This window comes from Arachis hypogaea, chromosome 14 (genome assembly GCF_003086295.3).
Source record: "Arachis hypogaea cultivar Tifrunner chromosome 14, arahy.Tifrunner.gnm2.J5K5, whole genome shotgun sequence".
NCBI classification, from domain to species: domain Eukaryota; kingdom Viridiplantae; phylum Streptophyta; class Magnoliopsida; order Fabales; family Fabaceae; genus Arachis; species Arachis hypogaea.
This window is the reverse complement of record NC_092049.1, coordinates 130,018,913-130,036,607: the sequence shown is the minus strand read 5'-3', so window position 1 is coordinate 130,036,607 and position 17,695 is coordinate 130,018,913. Positions and strand designations below refer to the sequence as shown.

General features: G+C 31.8%; 1 protein-coding gene across 4 annotated transcripts; it reads left to right on the top strand.

The window, feature by feature from the left end:
* Positions 1 to 6,163: 6,163 nt before the first annotated feature.
* LOC112744153 (AT-rich interactive domain-containing protein 1) lies at positions 6,164 to 10,296 on the top strand. 4 transcript variants are annotated; one of them, XM_025793670.3, is made up of 4 exons: positions 6,164 to 6,283; positions 6,930 to 7,011; positions 7,343 to 7,871; positions 8,892 to 10,296. In XM_025793670.3, the coding sequence occupies exons 2-4, from the start codon at positions 7,001 to 7,003 to the stop codon at positions 9,696 to 9,698; spliced, it is 1,347 nt and encodes a 448-aa protein (XP_025649455.1). In that variant the 5' UTR covers positions 6,164 to 6,283; positions 6,930 to 7,000; the 3' UTR covers positions 9,699 to 10,296. The 4 variants fall into 4 exon arrangements, with proteins under 4 accessions (XP_025649455.1, XP_025649456.1, XP_025649454.1 ...); XM_025793671.3 differs by having other exon boundaries at positions 6,235 to 6,627; XM_025793669.3 differs by having other exon boundaries at positions 6,250 to 6,751.
* The last annotated feature ends 7,399 nt before the right edge of the window (positions 10,297 to 17,695 follow it).

Here is a 17,695-nt window from a genome sequence, read left to right as displayed (position 1 = left end):
TTTCTAAAACAAATATATAACGATACTATTTTAATTTAATAATGGGCTTTTTAATTTTCTTTTGTCTTAAGTGATATTATAAAATGTGACTTTTATTGTAAGGCAAAAAAATATGTAAAAAAATATATTATATAGTAAAATATCACATTTAATAAAATTAAAAAAATATTTTCATTTTTTTCCTTTAAATTTATTGTGCTTAATTTTCTTTTGTATGAACATGGACGGACATATGGGGGCGAGTGGAGGCCTCGACCCCCAACTTTTTTAAAAAAAGATTAATAGTAATAAATTATTAAGTATAATTTAATTTTTTTAAAATTTATTTAGTATTTAGTCTAATATAAATAAAATTTCAGTCTAATATAAATATTAATGATTTTTAATATCTAAAAAAATAAGTAACGATATTAAAAAAATCTGAAAAGATATTATTACTAATATTTTTTAATCAAATAAAATTTTTCAAATCTCATAAAGTGGATTTTTTTTTTCTTCTTGTGAGCGTCGCCTTTCTTGATTCATTTGGTATTAATTTTCTCTGTTTCAACTATTACAACTAAGAGATCTTTTTCAGCGATGAATATTGTGAAGAATAACTCATAAACAAAATGAAAGGTTAATTTCTTGCTAATTGTCTTTTAATTATATTGAAAAGAAAATTGCTGAAAATTTTGACACAGATTTTATTATCAATAAATTTTATGATACGAAAAATCGACCAATTCATTAATAAAAAGTACATACATATTTTTTGTACTTTAAAATATATTCTCTATCGTATATTTTTGTAATACATTTTACATTATATAATTTTTTGTATAATTTTTTAATATTATATATGTTATTGGCCCCTCCAGAATAATATTTCTGGATTCCTCTCCGTGTATGAATCTCATATTTTAAATAAACTTATATATTTTGATAGGCTTGTAAGTTTTTTAATTTCTATAAAAAATTATTTTTTAATTTTTAATAAAATTAAAAAATTATCTAAGTTTAATTGCTAATTTTTAATGGACTTATACCAAAATTGAAACTAAGACCAAAACATTCGTTATTATTTTTAATATTTTTTATATTTGTATGATAAGAGGATGATGGAGTTTGGGATGGTAAATGGGCATGTTTGCTCCGCTGATTCTGCCTTACTAAAAACCTACTGTCTGGTGGATTAGTTTATTTTGCCCTACCTATTTAAAACGGTCCTAAATTTTTATTTTAAAAACATAAAAAATATTATTTTTAAATTCATAAATATTAAAATTTTTAAAATTATAAATATTTAATAAATATAATCATCAACCAAATTTTTTAAAATAAAATAACAAAATTAACATTGTCTAAAATAAAATAAATATTTTTAAAATATATAATTAAATATTGTCCAAACCTCTAATGAATCAAATATAGTATAAATGGTGAGAAATCACACGTTATTCTCTAAAATTAAAATTTAAAATGTAAAGGATTTAAACTTGTCCAAATTATAACTTAAAGTAAAAACGAACAAATATTCTAAATACAAATGCAATATTAATTTCCTAAATTTAGTTATCATCTTAAAGACAAAAGTCAGACTAGCTCGTCTCACCTATCTATGAATTAGCGGTATGGATTAGACGAATTTTTTTATTATAGTGATCTCAAATTTCTAGTTCAGCCCATATTTCTTTTGCGAAATACGCGAGTCAGTTCGGCGAATTTCGACCATTGTCACCCCTAAATGTATAGTATGATATTCATTGATATAGATAATAAAAATCAATATTTCTGATTTTTTTTGTTAAACAGTTATTTACATAAATCGTATTCAATCAAATTGAATTAGTGTAATGGTTAACTCACTAGTCCGCTTAGATAAGTGTTAAAGAATTCAAATCCCACCTAAAAATTAAAAAATTTTTAAAATTGAAATTGTATCATCTGATTTTTGTTTTTGAAATTTAATAAAATCTATTTTAATATCTTTATTTTATTGTGAAATAATTTTGAAACTAGATCTACATCCACCCTTTCCTTTTGTAAATATCTAATAAATATAATCATCAATTAAATTTTTTAAAACAAAATAATGAAATTAAAATTGTCTAAAATAAAACAAATATTTTTAAAATATATAATTAAATATTGTCCAAACCTCTAATGAATCAAATATAGTATAAATGGTGAGAGATCACATGTTAGCCTCTGAAATTAAAATTCAAAAATTTAGAAGATTTAAATTTGTCTAAATTATAACTTAAAGTAAAGCGAACAAATATTCTAAATACAGATACAATAGTAATGTTCTAAATTTAGTTATCATCTTAAAGACAAAAGTTCGTCAGACAAGCTCGTCTTGCCTCGCAGAAATTTTCCAAAATCCACCAAAACTTTGTGAATTAGCGGTGCGAATTAGACAGACTCTTTTTATTATAATAATCTCAAATTTCTAGCTCGACCTGTATTTTTTGGCGAGTTACGCGAGTCAGCCCAACGAATTTCGACCAATTTGTCGTCCTTAGATATAATAATATGATATTCATTGATATAGATAATAAAAATTAGTATTTCTAATTTTTTTTGGTTAAACAGTTATTTACAGAAATTGTATTCACCAATTTATATTGTTTAATTAAAAAAATTGTATCTAATCAAGTTAGGTTAATGTAGTAGTTAGCCTACTAATTCAATTATACAAGTATCAAGAATTTAAATTCCGCCTAAAAACTAAAAAATTTTTAAAATTGAAATTGTATCTTTTGATTTTGTTTTTGAAATTTTAATAAAATCTATTTTAATATCTTTATTTTATTGTGAAATAATTTTGAAACTAGATCTACATCCACCCTTTCTTTTTGTAAATATCTAATAAATATAATCATTAATTAAATTTTTTAAAACAAAATAATGAAATCAAAATTGTCTAAAATAAAACAAATAATTTCAAAATATATAATTAAATATTGTCCAAACCTCTAATGAATCAAATATAGTATAAATGGTGAGAGATCACACGTTAGTATCTGAAATTAAAATTCAAAATTTAAAGAATTTAAATTTGTCCAAATTATAACTTAAAGTAAAACGAACAAATATTCTAAATACAAATACAATAGTAATGTTCTAAATTTAGTTATCATCTTAAACACAAAAACCCGTCAGACAAGCTCGTCTTGCCTCGCAGAAATCTTCCAAAATCCACCAAAACCTGTGAATTAGCGGTGCGAATTAGACAGACTCTTTTAATTATAATGATCTCAAATTTCTAGCTCGACCTGTATTTTTTGGCGAGTTACGCGAGTCAGCCCAACGAATTTCGACCAATTTGTCGCCCTTAGATATAATAATATGATATTCATTGATATAGATAATAAAAATTAGTATTTCTAATTTTTTTTGGTTAAACAGTTATTTGCAGAAATTGTATTCACCAATTTATATTGTTTAATTAAAAAAAATTGTATCCAATCAAGTTGGGTTGATGTAGTGGTTAGCCTACTAATTCAATTAGACAAGTGTTAAGAATTTGAATTCCGCCTAAAAACTAAAAAAATTTTAAAATTGAAATTGTATCTTTTGATTTTGTTTTTGAAATTTTAATAAAATCTATTTTAATATCTTTATTTTATTGAGAAATAATTTTGAAACTAGATCTACATTCACCCTTTCCTTTTGTAAATATCTAATAAATATAATCATCACTTAAATTTTTTAAAACAAAATAATGAAATCAAAATTGTCTAAAATAAAACAAATATTTTCAAAATATATAATTAAATATTGTCCAAACCTCTAATGAATCAAATATAGTATAAATGGTGAGAGATCACACGTTAGCATCTGAAATTAAAATTTAAAATTTAGAGGATTTAAATTTGTCCAAATTATAACTTAAAGTAAAACGAACAAATATTCTAAATACAAATATAATAGTAATGTTCTAAATTTAGTTATCATCTTAAAGACAAAAGCCCGTCAGACAAGCTCGTCTTGCCTCGCAGAAATCTTCCAAAATCCACCAAAACCTGGGAATTAGCGGTGCGAATTAGACAGACTCTTTTTATTATAATGATCTCAGATTTCTAGCTCAACTTGTATTTTTTGGCGAGTTACGCGAGTCAGCCCAACAAATTTTGACCAATTTGTAGCCCTTAGATATAATAATATGATATTCATTGATATAGATAATAAAAATTAGTATTTCTAATTTTTTTTTGGTTAAACAGTTATTTACAGAAATTGTATTCACCAATTTATATTGTTTAATTAAAAAAATTGTATCCAATCAAGTTGGGTTGATGTAGTGATTAGCCTACTAATTCAATTAGACAAGTGTCAAGAATTTGAATTCCGCCTAAAAACTAAACAATTTTTAAAATTGAAATTGTATCTTTTGATTTTGTTTTTGAAATTTTAATAAAATCTATTTTAATATCTTTATTTTATTGAGAAATAATTTTGAAACTAGATCTACATTCACCCTTTCCTTTTGTAAATATCTAATAAATATAATCATCACTTAAATTTTTTAAAACAAAATAATGAAATCAAAATTGTCTAAAATAAAACAAATATTTTCAAAATATATAATTAAATATTGTCCAAACCTCTAATGAATCAAATATAGTATAAATGGTGAGAGATCACACATTAGCATCTGAAATTAAAATTTAAAATTTAGAGGATTCAAATTTGTCCAAATTATAACTTAAAGTAAAACGAACAAATATTCTAAATACAAATATAATAGTAATGTTCTAAATTTAGTTATCATCTTAAAGACAAAAGCCCGTCAGACAAGCTCGTCTTGTCTCGCAGAAATCTTCCAAAATCCACCAAAACTTGGGAATTAGCGGTGCGAATTAGACAGACTCTTTTTATTATAATGATCTCAAATTTCTAGCTCAACTTGTATTTTTTGGCGAGTTAGGCGAGTCAGCCCAACAAATTTTGACCAATTTGTCGCCCTTAGATATAATAATATGATATTCATTGATATAGATAATAAAAATTAGTATTTCTAATTTTTTTTTGGTTAAACAGTTATTTACAGAAATTGTATTCACCAATTTATATTGTTTAATTAAAAAAATTGTATCCAATCAAGTTGGGTTGATGTAGTGATTAGCCTACTAATTCAATTAAACAAGTGTCAAGAATTTGAATTCCGCCTAAAAACTAAAAAATTTTTAAAATTGAAATTGTATCTTTTGATTTTGTTTTTGAAATTTTAATAAAATCTATTTTAATATCTTTATTTTATTGAGAAATAATTTTGAAACTAGATCTACATCGACCCTTTCCTTTTGTAAATATCTAATAAATATAATCATCAATTAAATTTTTTAAAACAAAATAATGAAATTAAAATTGTCTAAAATAAAACAAATATTTTCAAGATATATAATTAAATATTGTCCAAACCTCTAATGAATCAAATATAGTATAAATGGTGAGAGATCACACGTTAGCCTCTGAAATTAAAATTCAAAATTTAGAGGATTCAAATTATAACTTAAAGTAAAACGAACAAATATTCTAAATACAAATACAATAGTAATGTTCTAAATTTAGTTATCATCTTAAAGACAAAAGCCCGTCAGACAAGCTCATCTTGCCTCGTAGAAATCTTCTAAAATCCACCAAAACCCGTGAATTAGCGGTGCGAATTAGACAGACTTTTTTTATTATAATGATCTCAAATTTTTAGTTTGACCTGTATTTTTTGGCGAGTTACGCGAGTCAGCCCAGCGAATTTCGACCAATTTTTCTCCCCTAGATATAATAGTATGATATTCATTGATATAGATAATAAAAATTAGTTTTTCTAATTTTTTTTGGTTAAACAGTTATTTACAGAAATTGTATTCACCAATTTATATTGTTTAATTAAAAAAAAATTATATCCAATCAAGTTGGATTGATGTAGTGATGTAGTGGTTAACCTACTAATTTAATTAGACAAATGTCAAGAATTTGAATTCCACCTAAAAGCTAAAAAAATTTTAAAATTAAAATTGTATCTTTTGATTTTGTTTTTGAAAATTTAATCAAATCTATTTTAATATCTTTATTTTATTGTGAAATAATTTTGAAACTAGATCTACATCCACCTTTTCCTTTTCCACCTCAAAAGAAATATATATATAAACAAGGTTTTGAGGGCTAAAAATACAATACCATTATCTCCATCAACCATCATTTAAGAGTAAAGTGGATGCAAAAGGTCAATAGAGGGTCACAATAGGGCTACAAATTTTACTCTTTTTCTCCTACTCTCTCCCCCCTCTATACACAGGTATGCCTTCTTTTTCTTCCATTCTCTTTCTTTTCTTTCTTTTTTTTTTCTCCTAAAACTATTTTTTCCACTTCCATTGAAAAATAAAATTGAATCTTTTTTTACTCTAATTGAAACTTGAAAACCTAGAATCTCATTGGTTTGGGAAAAAATAAGAAAAAGAAAAAGAAAGAAAACCCTTTTTTCTATAATTTATTTTTCTGCAAATCTTTTTATGATTTTGAAAACTCCAAATACTTGGATTTTTGAAGAAGAGGGTCTGTATCTGTTCAAAACTTGAACTTTGGCCCCTTCACTATCTTTCTTTCTCTTCCTTCTCCCACGGATGTCATCTGCAATTTAAGGTATTTTTTTTTCTAGAGAGAGAAACAAAGCGCGGGACACCCTAAAATTCTTTCTCTCTCTATATCTGCACATCTAGGTATAGAGAGAGAAAGAAAGAAAGAACTATTCTATGATTCTTAATTGGTACCTTCTTCTCAATCCTCACTTTGAATGCTTCACAACCTAGTCTTTTTCTTTATACAGAAGTTTATTTGTTTCTTTCTTTTATTGTTTTTTTTGTTGGTGTATAAAAGTTAAAAATGGAACCTTTTTAGCATGATTCTTTGGGTTTATGGATTTGAATCTGATATGTACATGGCAGGGTGGTCGATGCTGGATTGTCTTGGATTTGCTAAAAGCTCATAGGAGATATTGAAGGTGAAGTTGGCACTTATGCATTTAAGGTATTGTTGTTTTGATAAATTCCTGTGTGTTTTTTTGAATGGGATCTAGGCCTGGAATGGTTGTGGATTTTGTAAGCTATTCAAGTTTTGGTGAAGGAGAAGGGTTGCACTGATGATGTTGTAAGAATAGGTTTTTGGATTGTGTTGGGGAACTTGTGAATGTTGGTTCCACTGTGGAACTTGCTTGAAGTAGGTATTTGAGTACACTAGAGACATGGCTGAAGAATATTTCTGATAGTGAGTTCTTCCCTGAGTGTGGTTTGGTGTTTGGTAGGGTTTGTTTTGGTTGGCTAATGGAGTTGCAGGCTGATATATTGTTGGATGTTTGCAGCGAAGAAGAGGCGGGAGATAGTATCGAGAGTGTGTGCGACTTACTAGATGGGAGAAAGTTGTGTAGAACTAATAGAGTTAGGTGCTTGAATCCAGAGCTCAGTGGTTCCAAGAAAATTGTTGATTTGAACTCACTGGACCGGAAGACAAATGTGGCTAGTGTTGGAAACTTATGCAGCCGTAATTATGCAATGGATAGACTCAACCATTTGAATGGAAGTAAAACATCAGTAGCGGATATATCTGATGCAGTAAACAGCATGACTGGAGTTTCGGATGGTGGCAAGAGGTGTGATAGTGGCGATGAAGATAGTGTTAATAAGGGGAGCTCTGGTCGAAAGAGGAAGAGAGAGTCTATGTCAGAAATGCTGCACTGGATTCTTGATAGGGCTGAGAATCCTTGTGATCCTGCTATGGGTTCAATGCCCGAAAAGTCAAAGTGGAAGTCATATGGTAGTGAAGAGATCTGGAAGCAGGCTTTGTTGTTCCGGGAAGCTGTATTTCTGAAAAGTGATCACCCTAGTTGGCAGGTAATCCTGAAAATATGAGCTGCTAATTTTTCATGCAGATAACTAATCACACTGTTTATTTCTGAGACAATTCCATGAAAACCAACCCATACATACTTTTCCCTAAATGTTTAACTGATTTAATGCCTCTTGCAATTCGAAATTTTTGTATCTTTGTAAATTGTTACCATTTTTCCTGAGGTAGGCCCTCTCATAATTTGGCATTTGTAGTTAATTCTATTTGTATATGGAATATGGATGCTGTTTTTGTATTATAAGATTCAAAATTTTGGTCCTTTTTGTGTGTACTGTTTGCTTTCATAGTTTCATTGTTGTGCTTAAATTTAGTCCAGGAGTCCTCTATAGTTTAATTATTTTTATTACCTTTACATTTCTAATTCTATTTATCTGTTGTTCTGCTTCTTTCGTTAAATATTGAAGAAAACAGAACTGAATAAAGAAAGGCAGGAAAACTTATTGTGTTTGGTTTGCACTTTTTATTTTCTGTTTCATTTTCAGCGTTTTCTCGTTTCCGAACTTTGTGAAGAAAATAAGAGAAAACAGGATGTGAAATATAGGATTTTATTGCTTTCACAGTTTTTTCTTTTTCTTTCACAAAATCCTGAAAATAAAAAACTCAGAAAATAAAAAAGAAAATGAAAATGCAAACCAAACGTACAATTACAATTGTTGTGCTCTAACATGGTCTTGTGTAATGAATTTATTCTTCTCTCAACTTGGAATTTATATCAACATGATTATATTACAGTTTGCAGACATTATCTAAATTTTGCAAGCTATCTTTTTGAAAGAATGAACATGGTAAATTGATTTTTTAGCTATTTTTAACTCGTTATTCAACAATTAATTACACATTAAGTAACCATCAATTCGGAAGTTCTTGGTAGAAATGAATGCTTACTTTTCAGATGATATATACTGAATGTTTGTCTAATCGATGCGATTGTGCTACCTGTTACCATTAAAAAATAAAAATTTATGTGACATGAAATCAAAACTAATATATTTTGTCATTTTCAGGGTCAGAGGATGCATCCTTGCATGTATGATGATCAGGTTGGGGCAAACTACAATCTTAGGGAGAGATTAAAAACTGACAAGAAATCAACATCTGGTGATGGCTCTTCACATGCTGGAGGAACAGAGGGAGGTTCCGAGAGAAGTCCAACTCCTCATTCTAGTGCTGAGAAATGGTCACTTGATGTACCTGCCACCGTGCCCATTCCTATTGGCCCGGCCCATCAAGCTGAAGTTCCAGAATGGACTGGCATGGCTGTTGAGAGTGATTCAAAATGGTTTGGAAACCAAATATGGCCAGCAGCAAAGGTGAATACCAATCTTATCGAAAGGGATCCCATCGGAGCTGGAAGAAAAGATTCATGTGGCTGCCAATTTCAAGGTTCTGTTGAGTGTATCCAATTCCATGTTGCTCAGAAAAGGGCTAAACTTAAGCTAGAATTGGGTGATACATTTTACATGTGGAATTTACACAAGACAGGGGAAGATGTTAGGCGATTGTGGACCGAACAAGAAGAGAAGAAGTTTAAGGATGTGGTGAAAGCAAACCCTCTTTCACACGAGACATGTTTTTGGGAACAACTTTTCAAATCGTTTCCTACGAAGAGCAGGGAAGATTTAGTGAGTTACTACTTCAATGTCTTCCTCTTGCAGCGAAGGGGATACCAAAATAGGAATACTCCAAATGACATCAACAGCGACGATGATGAAGCAGAATATGGACCATTGAAGAATGCTTTTGGACATAACACAGATAACCCACGCACTACCTTATTATCGCCTAAGAAGCCTAAGACAAAGGGAAGATAGCGAGTTACTGAAATCACAAGCTTTGTTGAGCAGAGTTTGGCCATTTGTGCTTCTTCGTGCCAGCAATCTTCCATGTCAATTGATCTTTTCTCTTTGCTTGGAATACCAAATCATCTTTGCACATCTTTGCTGCAGCAATTTTCAGAACCAATCTTTATCTCATTGCTTAGGATGTGAAATCATCGATTTCGGCGTCTTAGCTGCAGAATTTTCGGTGGCGATGGTTTGTTGTCTCCTTGCTTTCTTGGTGTACAAGATTGGGATTCAATTGATTGGTTTGGTTTTGGTGTAGGGTCTCTGCGAAATGATATCTGGTGGTGGAAGCAGCAAACTAAAAGATTTGAACAGCTAGAATTCGGAGTTTTCTTTAGTTTACATGCTTCCAATTTTGAGATATACTTAGCATTTTCACAATGATGTGTTGCAGCCATTGATGTTCTTAATTGCATGATTTATTTTGCCCTTTTTATCTTACCTCTTGATTGTGACAAGAGTTTTTTAAAAGTTGAAAGAACAGCTTCATGAAATATATAGATGACATTTTCTTTGTAGAGGATCATGATTAAAAATACATGGAAATGTAATTTAAATTTCATCCTTTCATGTGATTTCATGTGATGCTGGTTTCATTTTGGATGTATCATTCAATGCTATAGACACTATTTTGGTTTAGGTATTTGCAAATTCGCCCTCAACTTTTTTCTTGCCGAGTGATTGTTGGTTCCATCCATATTCCTGAATAAGATAATCTAGCATTCAAGCTTGAAAGTTCCATCTGAAATTTTTGGAGCTTATAAAACTTTGAGAAAAGGGCAATAGGTCTTTGACTTTTTGTCACGCAGTCTTTTAATGTTTGGAAGACTGGAAAATACAATTTAAGTCTTTGACCTCATTAAAATTAGGACATTTAGATCTCTTCGTCTAACTGAACTTGTGAAACGTAACAGAAATGTCTAACATGGATGCTATTATGCTGATATGGCCGTAACATTGTCCCACACATATGTGGCAGGAATGTTTAGGGACAAAAAAAGTCTTCCAACCCTAAAACGACGTCATTTCATTCTAAACCACCTCCCAAGTTCGTCCTTTTGCTTTTCTTGTTTTCCTAGAAAGCCCATAAGACAACAATAAAATTACAGAAACTCCTTAACAAAGATTGAAACTGAAAAGTCATACTCTTACTCTGTTTCTCCCTCTAAAAAAAAGTTTGAGTTTCTTCCTTGTTGCGTGGTGAAGTCGTTGAAAGAGGTGAAAGGGTTGCATTGTTTGATTGTCGTCTCTTTCGTCTACGAAGGTAAGTTTCATTTACATGGTTAGTTCGTTTTATGTAGAAGGGCTTTAGTTGGTACAAAGGGTTTGGGAATGGATGCATGTTGAATATTATAAAGTGGGTTTATTTTGTTGCTTAGGGTTTGATTCAAAAACTGCAACCTATGACATGAATGATAGTGAAATATGTGTTAGGGCAAAGTTGCTTTTAAATTGTTATCTTTGAATATGACTAAAATTGTGTGCGAAAATGCCTAATTTTACAGAGTAGTATAAGCACATTTGATTTATTCAGAATGATAAAAATGGTTAGTTTATTTTCAGATGGATGATTACTATGTAGTGCCAATTTTTCATATGGGAATAATTTTATTAGAAGTAGTGGTGAGCATGTTTATGTGCATGGTAAGGTAGAGAAGTTTTTGAAGATGGACATTGATTTTATTAACTTCGGGGACTTGATAACCTTGCTCAAGGGCCTAGGATATCAATCATATAAGGTTGTCTACTGGTATGACCCAACAAGTCTAGACATTGAGTCTAGGTTGCATATTCTGATAGGGGATGTATGGATCAATGCGATGTGAGAGAATTGATGAGCGGATATTTTATATGCTTTTTTGCATCATTTTCATATAGTTTTTATTATGTTTTGCTTAAGTTTTATTATTTTTTCATAGATTTTAGTGCAAAGTTCACATTTTTTGGATTCCAATTTGAGTTTGTGTGTTTTATGGTGATTTCAGGTATTTTCTGGCTGAAATTGAGGAGTTTGAGTAAAAGTCCGAGAAAGGACTGCAGATGCTGTCAGGATCTGACCCCCGTGCACTCGAAGGAGATTTTTTGGAGTTACGGAAGTCCAAATGACGCGCTCTCAATGGCTATGGAAAGCTAACATACAGGTCTTTCCAGAAATATATAATAGTCCATACTTTTCTTTGGAAATAAAAGCCCAAAACTGGCATTCAACGCCAGCCACCTGCCTATTCCTGGCGTCCAACGCCCACAGGGGAGCAGCTGGCGTCCAACGCCCAAAAGGGAGTCCCAAGCCAGCGTTCAACGCCCCTAAGGAGTCCTAGCACGTGGAGACACCCTTAGCTCAGCCCAAACACTCACCAAGAGGGCCCGGAAAGTGGATTTTTGCACTACAAGACTAGTTTATCTTATTTCTGTAATTCTTAGTTAGCAGATTAGTATATATAGAAGGAGATCACCCTTGTTTAAGAACTTTTGATCTTCTTCCTCCCCCATTTTATTTTCGAACAGCATTATGTACAGTATGAGTCACTAACCTCCTAAAGTTAAGGTTAGGAGCTCTGCTGAGTTTCATGGATTAATAATGTTACTGTTCTAGTTCAATATGTCTGATTCTATTCTCTTATGCATTCTCGTTCTTCATCTTATGAATTGAGGATGACCCGTGACAATCACCCTTGTTCTACATGGGTTCCGTGCGAGTCCTGACCCGGATAGCGTTGAACCAAAACTAGAGATTGCATTGCGGATTCCAATAGAGTACCTGTGGCACCTTGAGTAGGATCATGAAGGGGAGTGGATTGCTTAGAGCTTCATCTTTTGCTACAGTGAGAAACCTAGAGATGGCTTGATGAGAGGACGTGAGTCACTTGCAACATGGTGGATTGTTGCAGTGGAGGAGGCTAACTTGATGAGAGGACATGAGTTAATCACTTACGGCTGCCATTGAATGAATCAGAAAGTAATTGAAGTAGACAGTGAGAAAAGTTAATCCGGAAAGACAAAGCATCTCTGAAGCCTCAACCATTCTCATACCATTGATTTCTCATCTATCTAGTAACGTTTTATTTATTTATTCTATTTTATGCGTTTTCCGTGATAAAGTATAATTTCTATCTGCCTAACTAATATCTGCAAGGTAACCATTGCTTGCTCAAACCAACAATCTCCATGGGATCGACCCTCACTCACCTGAGGTATTACTTGGACGACCCGGTATACTTGCCGGTCTATCTGTACGAAACGTGCGGAGCCAGTTTTGTGCACGAAGTTTTTGGCACCGGGGATTGTTCGGATTTGACAAACTAACGGATTATCTTGTTGCTTAGATTAGGTTCTTTTTATTTTTGTTTATGTCTTTTGTTTTCTTTTCAAAAATTTTTGAAAACATTTTCTTTTCTTTATTAATCTTTGTCTTTTGTGTGAGTCTTTGGTTTTTATTCTTGTTAAAGTTTCGAACTTTCTTGGTGTCCTTTTCCAAAAAATTTTCAAAAATAGTGTCTTTTGTTTGAGTTTAGTGTCAGTTCTTAAGTTTGGTGTCCTTTGTGTGTTCTTTATTTTCTTCAAATTTTCGAAAATTGTTCTTAGTGTTCTACTTGGCATTCAAGTTGTTCCTGTTTCTTTTCTTGTCTTGATCTTAAAATTTTTAAGTTTGGTGTCTTTTGGTGTTTATTTTCTTAATTTTCGGAAATTAGTACTCTTTTGATCTTAAAATTTTTAAGTTTGGTGTCTTTTGGTTGTTTTTCTCTTTCTTCATTAATTCAAAAAATAAAAAAATCTTTTCTATCTTTATTTCAAAAATTTTTTTCAAAAATTCCACAAAATTTCAAATTTTAATTTCAAAATCATTATCTTATCTTAATTTCAAATTTCAAATCTTATCTTTTAAAAATCTTTTCAAAACTTTTCTTTTAATTGTGATTTTTTCTTATCTTATCTTTCTTTTAAATTTTAAAATTCAAAACTTTTTCAAATCTTTATCTTTTCTTACCTTATCTTTCTTTAAATTTCAAATCATTATCTTATCTTATCTTAGTTTTAAATTTCAAAATAAAATCTTTTCAAAATTCAAATCTTTTTCAAATCTTTATCTTATCTTGTTTCAATTTCAAAATTCAAAATCAAATCTTTTTCAAATCTTTTCAAATTTTTTATCTTATCTTTTCTAATTTTAAATTTCAAATTTTAAAATCAAATCTTTTTCAAATCTCCTATCTTATCTTATTTTCAAATCTTTCTTAATTAGTTATTTGTTTTCTCTTTCTTCTTTTCAAAACTTCCTAACTAATTCCTTCCTCTTCTATTTTTGAAAACTTCTCATCTCTTTCTCTCTCTTTTTTTTCGAAAATCATCCTTTAATTTTCAAATCTTTTTAATTAATTAGCTTTTAATTTTCTTCTTGTTTTTGAAATTAAATAAATAAATAAATAAAATAAAAATAAAAATATTTTAATTCTAGTTTCTCTTTTTACTTTTTAAATTTTTGAATTCTTCTACCTTTCCATCGAATTCTTCATCTCATTCCTCTATCTTCATTCTTCTTTCTTCTTCACATCTCACAGGGAGTTCTCTATCCTTTGACATAGAGACCCCATTCTTCTTCTTTCTTGTTTTCTTTTTCTTGTTTATGAGTAGGAACAGAGATAAAGAACCTATCTTTGATCTTGATCTTGAACTTGAGAGGACCCTAAGGAAGCGTTTGCAACAAGTTAAAGAACAACACTCTGAAAGAGATCTCACAGAATTTTTTGAACAAGAAACTGAAAATACAGACATGACAGCCAAACAGAATAATGGAGGAGATGCAAGAAAGGTTCTTGGTGACTTCATTGCACCAACTTCTGACTTCTATGGAAGAAGTATCTCTATACCTACCATTAGAGCAAATAACTTTGAGCTTAAACCTCACTTAGTCTCTCTAATGCAACAGAATTGCAAGTTCCATGGACTTCCACTGGAAGATCCACATCAATTCCTATCTAAATTCTCGCAAATCTATGATACTGTTAAGACCAATAGAGTGGATCCTGAGGTCTACAGACTTATGCTTTTCCCCTTTATTGTCAGAGATAGAGCTAGGATATGGTTAGATTCTTAACCTAAAGAAAGCCTAGACTCTTGGAAAAAGTTGGTCAATCCTTTCTTGGCCAAGTTTTTTCCACCTCAGAAAATGAGCAAGCTCAGGGTGGAAGTTCAAACCTTCAGACAAAAAGAGGATGAATCCCTTTATGAAGCTTGGGAAAGATACAAATAACTGATCAGGAGGTGTCCTTCTGACATGCTCTCAGAATGGTCTATCCTAGGAATCTTCTATGATGGCCTATCTGAGATCCCCAAGATGTCTTTGGACCATTCTGCTGGTGGATCACTCAACTTGAAGAAAACGCCTGAAGAGGCACAAGAACTCATTGAAATGGTTGCAAACAACCAATTCATGTACACTTCTGAGAGAAACCCTGTGAACAATAGGGTAGCTCAGAAGGAGTCTTGAAAGTTGACACTCTGAATGCCATATTAGCTCAGAACAAGATCTTGACTCAACAGGTCAATATGATCTCTCAGCACTTGACTGGAGTGCAAGCTGCAGCTGACAACACTTAAGACACCTCCTATGATGGAGATGCCTATGATCCAGATCAACCCATGATGAAAGAGGTGAATTACATGGGAGAACCCTATAGAAACACCTACAACTCCTCATGCAAAAATCACCCTAAGCTTTTATGGAGAGATCAACAGAAGCATCAGCAAGACTTCACCAATAATCAAGGTGGAAGAACCCAGAATAGGTTCAACAAATGGAGACTTCTAAGCAGAGTCTTTCTGACTTAGCAACCATAGTCTCTGAACTCTCTAAGACCACTCACAGTTTCATAACAGAAACTAGGTCCTTCATCAGAAATCTGGAGGTACAAGTTGGTCAACTGAGCAAGAGAATTCCTGGGACTCCTCCTAACACTCTTCCTAGTAACACTCAAGTGAACCCAAGAGAAGAGTGCAAGGCCATCACTATAGAAGTGGAGGCTGAATCTGAAGGGGATAACCTGGCATTGAACACCAGTAAGGAAGTCTTTACTGGGCGTTCAACGCCCAACAAGCCACCATTACTGGCGTTGAACACCAGTAAGGAGGTCTTTACTGGGTGTTCAACGCCCAAGGCAGCACAAAAGCTGGCGTTGAACGCCAGTGAAGGTATCCAAGCTGGGCGTTCAACGCCCAAAGAGACACAAGTCCTGGCGTTGAACGCCATAATAGGGATAGTTGGCGACCCTAAGGCCACTAAGAACTTCCCTATTGAAGAACTGATAGAACCCAAGGTTCATGAGGATCCCATTGAAGTTTCCTTGAATGCTTGGTTGAAAATTTTAGAATCTGAAGAGTACTCCTTGATAAACCACTATTTTATGGTTTATCTTTTATTTAATTGAGTGGTTTCACCAAGTCTTCACCCACTTATTCATACTAATTGCATGATTTCATAATTCCTTCCTAGTATTGTTTATGGTTGAAAACTTACTTCCTAGAGATCTTTAATTAGTATATTTTAATTCTCCTTTATACCATTCGATGCCGTGATCCGTGTGTTAAGTGTTTCAGGCTTTATAGGGCAGGAATGGCTTAGAGAATGGGGAGGAAGCTTGCAAAAATGGAAAGAACACAAGAAACTAAAGAGATGACCAGCGAACATGGACGCGCGCGCATGGCTCACGCGAGCACGCGGAATGAAAAAAATGCAGCGACGCGTGCGCGTGCCTGACGCGTACGCGCGGATTGGAATCTGCACAAATGACGCGAACGCATGGACGACGCGTACGTGTGACTAGGAAAATCGCTGAATGATGCGAACGCGTGACTGACGCGTATGCGTGACCTGCGCGATCTGCAGAATTAACAAAAAATACTGAGGGCAATTTCGGGCCGCGTTTTAACCCAGTTTTCGGCCCAGAAACACAGAATAAAGCCAGGGAACATGCAGAGACTCAAGAGGAGATTAGATACACATCTTAGACACAATAGACATATTCTCATTAGGATAGTTTTAGTTTTTTTAGATCTGAATCTAGAAAGGATTACTCTTCCTCTAGGTTCACTTTACATTTATTACTTTTGCTTTTGGATATTGAAGAGTCATCACCTCCGTTGAAGATATTATTCTAGTTTGTTTACTTTGTCCCCTTACTCTTTTATATCCTTATTTACTTTATTTAGAGTTACAATTGGATTATTTTCATGGATTGTTGATAAAGAGGATTACTTTTACTTTTAATTAATTTTCAATCTCTATTTTATTTAATTTATTATGTCTTCTTCTTATATTTTTATGAGCGTTATATTCATGTCAATAGAGTAAATTTCCAAACTTGACATGGGGGTTGATTAAGAGGAGAAACTTGAGTTGGAAGGCTTAAGTGTTGATTAAATTGGAAATTGTTGGCTAGTTTTGTATTTACTAACGCTAGACCTTCCTAAGGGAGAGGACTAGGATTTGCGAATAAGGGTTAGCTTAATCACTTGACTTTCCTTTATTTAGTAAGGGTTAACTAAGTGAAAACAACAACCTTTTTTATACTACACTTAAGAGACCCCAACAAGGATAGAACTTCCAATTAATCATTCCCCAGTCAAGGCTTTTTATTTAGAATATTAATAATCATTCTTAGTTTTTATTGCTTTAATTTACAATTATTTAATTGCACATTATTCAACTCTCAAAACTCTCAGAAAATTCCTAATTAATAAAATAACATCCTTTCGTGCAACTCGTTGGGAGACGACCTGGGATTCATATTCCCAGTATTTTTATTTCTAAATTTCGTGACACCCTTTTTAAATTGGTGAGGCAGATTTTAGCTGGTTAAGGGCTATACTTGCAACGCTGTTCTCTTATTAAAAATCTCTTAATTGGTCTAACTTCTGTCACGCACCAGTTTTTGGCGCTGTTGCCGGGGAATTGTAATTGTGTGCTAAAT